This window comes from Lipotes vexillifer, unplaced genomic scaffold (assembly GCF_000442215.2).
Source record: "Lipotes vexillifer unplaced genomic scaffold, Lipotes_vexillifer_v1.1 scaffold1198, whole genome shotgun sequence".
Lineage (NCBI taxonomy): Eukaryota > Metazoa > Chordata > Mammalia > Artiodactyla > Lipotidae > Lipotes > Lipotes vexillifer.
This window is the reverse complement of record NW_006769399.1, coordinates 108,846-117,961: the sequence shown is the minus strand read 5'-3', so window position 1 is coordinate 117,961 and position 9,116 is coordinate 108,846. Positions and strand designations below refer to the sequence as shown.

General features: G+C 41.5%; 1 protein-coding gene across 1 annotated transcript in view; it reads right to left on the bottom strand.

The window, feature by feature from the left end:
• The window catches only part of SCIN (scinderin), an 80,568-nt gene that overhangs the window by 10,767 nt on the left and 60,685 nt on the right, over positions 1-9,116 (bottom strand). Inside the window, exons 11-14 of the mRNA XM_007445587.1 lie at positions 7,023-7,193; positions 3,585-3,762; positions 3,164-3,285; positions 263-340 (exon numbers count right to left, since the gene is read on the bottom strand). Of these exons, the coding sequence (XP_007445649.1) occupies positions 263-340; positions 3,164-3,285; positions 3,585-3,762; positions 7,023-7,193 (549 nt within the window). The remainder of the gene's footprint in view (positions 1-262; positions 341-3,163; positions 3,286-3,584; positions 3,763-7,022; positions 7,194-9,116) is intronic.

Genomic DNA, 9,116 nt, shown 5'->3' with positions numbered 1-9,116 from the left:
AAAGAGTGAATTTTACAAATAAATGAAAAGTAGGGGTTTTTTTGGCCAAAACTATATAGCCAAAGATGGCAGCCGAGGACTTATTTCCATATTCAGAAGCCAACTTGCCACACTGGTTTTATTTTTTCCCAAACTGTGGAGAGTTTCTTTTAAATACAGCCTAAATCCATGGGTCCGTTTATTATTAGACTTGCTATTTCTCAAAGCAGGTTGTGTCAGGTCCCAACTATAAGTACACTCTCTTGCTGTTCCACTCTCTTACCTGTTCCCAAGCATCTAGTAACATGACATCATCTTCTGCTAAATCATCCTGGGTGAACTCTCCTGGAACCTCTTCAACCTGAAATGTATAAAAAAGCTTTATGACCAAGCAGTTAAGTAGTGATTTTTCTAATATACGGGATATAAACGCCTTGCATTATTTGGAGCAGAGCAAAAAAAAAGGTTTGGTAGCCATTTTTTTCTTCCTTTTGGGCAGTTAAAGATTTAAGTAATTGTTTATCTGTTTAATCAGGTATCACAAACTCAGGGTATCTTATTTGGGGAGGACAGTGCTTAACATAAACATTGCATATGGCCTTAGAGAGACCATGTACAGTCAATCTGGCCACAGTTGTCTCTAATTCCACTTCCTTATGACAAGTTGCTTCACAGATTTCTGTTGCCTTCCTAGTTCCTAAAGACATTTAAGTTTATGATACGTGTATTAAATCGTCTTTCATTTTGTAGGTCAAGATTATTTTAATAAAATCAGTAAGTCTGGTCATTTTTATGAATCAATCATTTTCCATAAGATGATATTATAACAATATTCCATATGCAAAGCTTCATTATTTTTATTTTAAATGGGTTAAATTGTGTTCTCCGTAGTTAACATTAAAGGGTAATGGGGAGGGTTAGTTTAATGCACCCATTACCAGCAGGCATGCATTAATCTAAAGTTCAAATTTTTAAAAGAATTCTGGATGAAGCCCCCCCACACACACACCGATCATTAGGAAGGTATGGTAGATTGGATTATGGTTTGCTCCTTCCCTCTACTGTGTGACTCTGCAGGTGAAGTTGACTGTGGCCTTGCCCTTGTCATACTAGCAAATGCGACTCAGGGGTCATCCTGTGCTCCTGGGCTCTGTCCTGGGAAGAAGAGGCATGACCCCAACCTGAAGCCCCTGAGCATGACAATACCTGTTCGTTGTAATCTGATTACATTTTGAGATTGTTACACAAAAAACAAACAAACACTAACAATTTACAGAGGGCAAATTTGTTTATATTTTCTTTTTACAGAATAATTACCAATTACATAATGCTTAAAAAAAGCGAAAACCTTAAATATCACTTACTCCATGCCTGGCACTGTTGTATATAGGCAACAACTAATTTAATATTCACAACAACCCTATGAAGTAGGTACTAGGATTATCCCCATTTTTCAGATGAGAAGATTATAGCACAGAGAGGGTAAGTAACCAGCCTAGGGTCACACAGCCAGTAAATAATATCGCCAAGTAAGTGATATCAAACAGGCAGAATGGTTCTAAAAGCTGTGCTTTTAACCAATAGGCTCTGCTGTCTTGTATGAATCTACATGTCTAAAGCCTGCTTTCTGAAGATGAGATCAAACACTTGTTAGTAACACTCCTTTTCCTTAAAATGTGAAGGGATTAGTGTTCCAAATATCAAACAAGAAAATGAGTAGGTGTAAAGGAAAAGTATATTTCTCTTAAATATGTGAATGACAAAACCCAAAAACTAATAGATTTTTTTAACCTAAGAACAAAGCCTAGCTGTTATTTTTTAACATATATCTCCATTGGAAACAAACATGTTATTTACAGCATTATTAGTAGATAACACTAATAAGAAATTACAGGAGCATATGCTGAAAACGCCATTGTTTGGATGCAATATAAAATCAGCAGTCAAAAGAGTAAAACAGGGCTTCCCTGGTGGCACAGTGGTTGAGAGTCCCCCTGCCGATGCAGGGGACACGGGTTTGTGCCCCGGTCCGGGAAGATCCCACATGCCGCGGAGTGGCTGGGCCCGTGAGCCATGGCCGCTGAGCCTGCGTGTCTGGAGCCTGTGCTCCGCAACGGGAGAGGCCACAGCAGTGAGAGGCCCGCTTACCGCAAAAAAATAAATAAATAAAAAGAGTAAAACAACAGATTTTTCTGACAGCAAGTTTTTAAAATATATGGATTTCCTGCAAAGTAGGTGAACAACTATGGTGCCCAACCACCTAATATTTATCACAATCCACCATTTAAATCTTTAATTTTTAGGTCAAATCACATGTAAGCTTCAAGTGTGGTTCACACATGAGCAGTTTCTTTTTCAAAGCATTATATTTCAAGCATGCAATGTACCTGGGAAAATACTTACTAAATTTTCACGTGTGTGTTGAAAAGTAAAGCTTGTATTTACCAAGACTTGGTGACCAAATCTTTAGTTCAGATTTTATAGGCAAGGAATTTGTTCTTTAAATGAAAGATTTACACAAAAACTTAGTATGTCAAACAGAAAGCAGAATTTCTGTGATTAAACTGAGAGGAGGGGGCCACAGCCCAGGATATTTTAGAGACCCATAGACAATCACTCTTGTACACAAATACCTTTATTTTGAATTGCCTAGAATTCAAAGCTTGTGAATGGGACTATGACTATGACATAAAATATTCCTGCTGACTTGCAGGTGTGTATATAGCTTTCTGAGATTTTTGCCCAAGGATCATATTTCCATAATATTTTTTATTCCGCCAACATGGTGAAACTTTTTATTCCTGTTGCAAACTGCAGTGTAAAATTTACATAGTTCAATCAGAGAAACCACTATTGTTGCGTACAGAAAGCATCAAATCATTAAATTAGCAAATCCAACCACACGCATATTCGTACCGAAATGACCACATGCTGACACTGGTGCAAAGTAGCTGATATATTTAAGAGCAGCTTGATTAATACAGTACATTACAGTATTCCGATGCTTTCACATCCATTACGTCACTGGCTCTTAAACCAAACCTGCGTGGAGCAAAGATTGTCACCTGTGGTTCGCAGGTAAACTAAAACTGAGAATCAGGGCAGGAACGCGTTAGAGCAACACAAGAATGCTTCTCTCTCCCACCGCTGCTGATTCTACCCCAGGGTTTCACGGGACACTTACAATGAATCTTCCAGTTTTGTTGGAGCAGGCGTAAAGCCGAGGTGGATGGTCTTCAGCCTGGGTTTCTAGCAGGGGAGAGGTCTGGTAGTCTTTTTTGCCTCCAAGGGAATTCCAAAACTCCTCTGTGGAAAACACAAGTTAGCCAGTGCATTTTCAGAAGCATATGGTCGGTACTGCTTTACCTTAACAAATAATCGTATCTCACCTCAACTTCACTGTTAAGAAGTTACTTAAATAGAGCCGGAGAAGTTACTTAAATATAGTTGGTACCATCACCCACTTTTGCAACTAGTGAATGGGTTCTTAATGCCCTACAACCATTACAAAGTTCCTATTTATGACAAAAATAAATAAATTACATGATTAGCAAGTATGCCAAATATAAGTTCTGGCTAGTGTCCTTAGCCTCACCTATACACACCTGGTTCCTCGCCTTCCTGAATCCTCGTGGTTTTACATTTGAGGACACTTGCCACATACTCTGCTCCCTTCTCCTCCTCCTGGCTGGCCCTTTTTCCTCTCCAGATGTAGCCATTATTTTGTCGTAGTTTCAGGACAAAAACATCATTGGAATTCAATGACTTTGCATCAACATCTACCTAGAGTATGAAGAAAAATAACACAATGATGTAAATTCATTGCTGCTCCCTCAATAAACATGTCCAAGAAGCTGTGACAGTGCCAAACGACCTACAGACTTCTGTCCTGACCCAGGATATTAATTCAGTGGGCGCCAGGACATGCCTAGGGGGTTAGAAACATTAGGAGCACATTGCGATGTGTCACTTTAACGCTCACCCGCCCGAAGCACAAGGCTCTGAGAATAAAATAAGGCAAACTTAAGTGATACATAACAAGGATAATATTCAAACAGACCGCAAGAAGGAGGATGGGCTATAAATGATGTTTGGAAAGAGGTTGAAAAGAAATATACATTTATATTCACAAATGATAAACGTAAAGCATAGTGTTCAGTTTTTCTCTCCCTCCACTAAAGAGGTTTGTCAAATAATCCAAGGGACACAGAAAAATCATAAAACAGGGACTGGGGTCTGATACAGACAAAGAGATAATAACATAGATTCACTGAAAGGTTCTCCAGGCTCAGATAAATTATAGCTCAAATTATAAGAGACTGTTTATAGGGGGTTAAAAATACAGCACTGACATACCCTCTTCCTTTCAACTGAGAAGCTGTGGACACCATCTGGGATGAGCCAGATGAGCACAGCTCCAGTCAGTGTGGCTGCAGAGTGAGTGAGAGGCACCTGGCTGAGACCAGACTCCAGCCTGAGGGTGAGGCTGACAGTGGAGCCTCGGGGCAGAGACAAGGCATGTGCGGAGTCTCAGGCTTGGGAGTGAGTCTGAGGTCCTAGGATGGGCTTGTGCCTTTGACTGCGTCTATGACCTTGTCATTTTGTGTCTCTGCACTGGCCTCTTTGAGACCCTCTGTCTGACTATAGGATTGTATGATTGTGACAGTATGTATACGACTTTCTGTGGGACTGTGGGACTCCATGTGAGGTGTGCTAAGAGGGAGATGAAGAACCAGGAAACAAGACTGTGATAGAGCAGCCATGAGAGAGGAAGAAATCAAGAGTGTGGGGTCCTGAGGGCAAGTGAAGAGAGTGCCTCAAGAAGGAGTTGGCGATCGGCTGTCCAAATGATGCCGTTTGACCAACTGTGTCAAGCTGCCAGAGGAAGGCATCAACCATGTGGAGAGTTGGGTTTCACCAGGTTCGTCAGGACCCTGTCCCCAGAGAGAGCACTAGAGGAGCAACGAACAGCTGCTGGAAATTTTAAAGATGTGTCCCAGGTGTTGGTAACACTCAGAGAAGTGCTTATCATCCTCTTTCAGTAGGAAGGAGGCTCCATGGACCAAGCTCAAAGGAATCTATCAGATGTGATGATGGAGATTTACAGGAACTATGACTTCCAATTTCTAATCCAAATGTCTCCTTACTGGTACAGAGGAAAGAGCTTGGATGATGCAGAGACAGATGATAAGAGGCCCATGCCCAGACTGGTGTGGGATCCTGGCGGTAGTTCCAAAATAGAACATAAGAAAGCTTTAGCCTCCTAGGAGATGAAAACAGAAAGCCTTATAGACAATGTTTCGACTAGCGCATTTCCGAGAGGCTAGGAATGCAAAGGCTGGTTTGGGAGGCTGCAAGAAAATAAAGAATCTGCATCGCAAGCAGCTCACGATGCCTCCTAAAGAAGTACCCACTGGGAAGAGACCAGGACCATAAAGATTCTCCTTGACTCTTGCATCTGAAATCAACTGAGAGGGCCTGTAGATGAAGGCTTCACCGTCCATTTGATAGATTAAAAAAAGTAGTCATAATTGAACACATGAGAATCCATGCACAGAATGTTCTGGATGAGATCAATACCTAATGGCGTTTAAATTATATGACTGAAGAGATCACTCTGAAGAGGGCCAAGACTGAGCCTCGGAGGGTTCAAGAGCTTAGAGGACGAGCAGAGGAGAACCCAGCAAAGCTGGTTGGGAGCGCGAATACTCTTCAGAAGAGTGGCCCTCAAGTGTGGAAGAACTCCTGCTAAGTGAGGGGTTCCAGAAGCCTCGTAAAAAGATAGCATTTTGAGAAGACAGAAAAGGGTGGCTCTAGCAAATGTTAGCAGGAGGCTGAGAAAAGCGGGGTCAGACATGAGGTTTTTGACGGCGAAAGGCAGGGTTTTGGCAAACTAGATAAAGCCCATCTGGCTGGAGGGGCAGGAGGGGATGGCGGAGTGGAGTCCAGTACAGGACCACAAGTGTGAGATGAAGTGGAGTCAAGACACAACTGTTGGATGAGAGGAGCCAGAGTGATGGAGACAGTGAGACAAGGACTGAAGCCACCAAACAGTAAGAGGGGAAGGACCACACCGGGAGCTCAGCAGATGACAGCACAGGGGGATGGGGGAAGGAGACGGATAAGAAGAAGTCAAAAGGGCAAGGGTCGAGCAAGGAGGGGACCCCCACCACCGGTCCCTGGTCAGCGGGCACTGGGGGAAAATACAACTTCCACTTGAAAAGGCTGTATGGGAATCTGTGTCCTCAGAACACAGCCACAGAGCAAGAAGGCGGAGTGGCTTAGAGAACAGGTTGAGGGGGGAGGGATGCTGTGACCCACCTGGTTTTAAGGGCTCAGCTGAACAACTTGGCAAATGGTCAGGTTTGGGGACATACAGAGAGTGCAGGGCAGTTAGGGGTGACTGGGGAGACTTGGGTTTCAACAGTGACTAACGTGACCGGGTTATGAAGTGTGATAAATCCTCCCTGAAGTCAAGGCACTCAGCCATTTAAAAGCTTGGGCCCGCTGGCCTTGCCCATACCTGGTGGTCTTGTGGTCTGACACTGTGATCTGGGGTTTGACTTCTTTCACAGCTGCTGTCAGAGACAGCTTGTGTGGCCTTAACAGCTGAGTTATGGCTCTGGCCCAGTGTGGCGAAGCTTACTTTCCACAGTCCTCACGCCTGTACAAATAAGGGCCCTCCCTCTTGAATTTCCCTAGTGTGGTCACCTGACCATCACCCTCAATCCATCTTCCCCCAGGCCTTTGAAGCCAGAGCTTAAGCTGCCTCATGCCTTTGACCGCTTGATTTGTTACATTATTCTTAAAATTCATTTGTTTTGTTATAAGCTGGTTGAAAAATATGAGAGGCCTGGTATCTGAAGTTAACTTTTTACTTGATTCTCTTGCTTTTAATATTTTTTTTATGGTGAACGCTGGATTAATTATAGAAATGAAGGGGGTTTACTTGCCAATTTTTTTAAAGACTAGTATTTGTTGATGGCTCAGGTCCACTGGGAAGCCCATGAGCAGGGCAGGTTTTACTGAATGCATGATGTTACCTCCACAATTCTGGTGATCGATGCCAGGTTTCTTCGGACTTGAAAGAGGCGTGTAGGGGGTGCCGGCACCTGACCTCCTTTCTTTGATGTTCCATTCTTGTAAATAATGAGCGGTTTGTCTTTGAACAAACTCAGCAGGTGAGCAGGTTCTTTGCCTTGGGAGACTCGGATCTGGGGGCGGCCGGTATAAAAGAAATTAATAAAGAGTGCAGTGAAAGAAGGCCGTATTTCCAAAGGTGTCCTTATTTTTCTCTTTGAAAACAAAATTTTAAATATATAAAAAGTCAAAAAAACATGTACAAAATCAAGAGCAGGCAGAAAATATAGGTTAATGATAATCAAACAGAGCTTCCTCACGGACTTAGGAACGATTCGTTACTCCAGACACAGCACCATCTCGGGGGACACAGCACCACACTGCACCACTTTCTGCTTCCAGAAAGCACAAAGTTTCAAGTCTGTTCATCTACATCTCCAAAAGGGGAAAAACAACGAAGTGCTGATGTATGCCGTCTTTTATGAAAATTACTCTTTTTTTACAAGGGCACCAAGCTTTCCAGATATTTAGGGGTATACCTGTCTCTCACGTGTTTTGGATCTCGTTCAGTAAGTTAGGAGATGTGCATTCATTAAAATTCTTCCAAAAATAAGACAACACGAAAGTATACTCATTCTTTTTACATCCCTACCACTGTAAGATGAAAAAAAATCATCGTAATCTGGGGATGAATAAAGATTTCAATCCAAACATCAAAAACTGGCAAAAATAAACAGAATAGACTTTCTACTTTTTAGCTTACCTATGGAAATGGTAATAGTAGATTTGCTTAATATAAGCTCTTTTTAAAATACAATATAAGGACTTTTCAGGATAAGGAAATGGAAGAAAATAAATGACAAGTTATTTAATTTCACCTATTAGTTTAACAACAGATACTGAATCAGATCCTAATTTCCTATCTCTTGCATAATCTATTGATGCATGTATTTACATAAAGAGTTCAAATTTTGTGTCACTCCCCTGTTTTTTGCAATTATTTGCCCTATGCTAAAGTTGAAATAGCTCTCCTACCCTGGTCTGTCTTTTTCTAGAAGCCAAGTGAATGGGAATGCTGATGCACATACCATCATAGGGAAGCCTAGGGAGCACTGAAAGTTACTAACTCCACAAATATCTTTCAACTAGTAGACATTCAAATAAGTGAGTAACAAATTAAAACGTCTTTTGAGTCACACCCCAAAGCCTGGGGTGAGGTTAGCTAAGAGCTCCTAAAACTGCTGTTGGCTTAGCATTTCCCATAACATTGAGAAAACCTCAAGTGCCAACATGAAAGAAAGAGGGCTACTGATTAAGACCCATTCTCCTCTGTGAAGTGAAAATAAGAGATAGAAAGGTAAATTGAAAATTTTTCAGTTCTGTTAATACAGTCTACGAAGGAATGTTTAAAACATCAATTCAGGACTTTATTTATGCATTGTTGTAAACCACCGCCATCTCGTGGTGAAACTAAGCATTACCATTTCATTGACAATGTAGGATTCAATTGGCTGACACTGGAAATTCATTCATTGGGTATATCAAATATTTAACTGTGAAATATAGAATTTGTAAGGCACAGGGCCTTATCTTCAAAGTTTTTGCATGATTTGGTAAGCACTACTTGAAAGATCATAACATAGATGATGTCAGTTCTTAGAAATATTTCAAATATTTAACTGTGAAATATAGAATTTATAAGGCACAGGGCCTTATCTTCAAAGTTTTTGCATGATTTGGTAAGCACTACTTGAAAGATCATAACATAGATGATGTCAGTTCTTAGAAATATTTCATTCAAGAAATGAATATAAACTCTATGCCAATAAAATGGACAACCTGGAAGAAACGGACAAATTCTTAGAAAGGTATAAACTTCCAAGACTGAACCAGGAAGAAACAGAAAATATGAACGGACCAATCACAAGTAATGAAATTGAAACTGCGATCAAAAATTTTCCAACAGGGCTTCCCTGGTGGCAGTGGTTGAGAGTCCGCCTGCCGATGCAGGGGACACGGGGTCGTGCCCCGGTCCGGGAAGATCCCACATGCCGCGG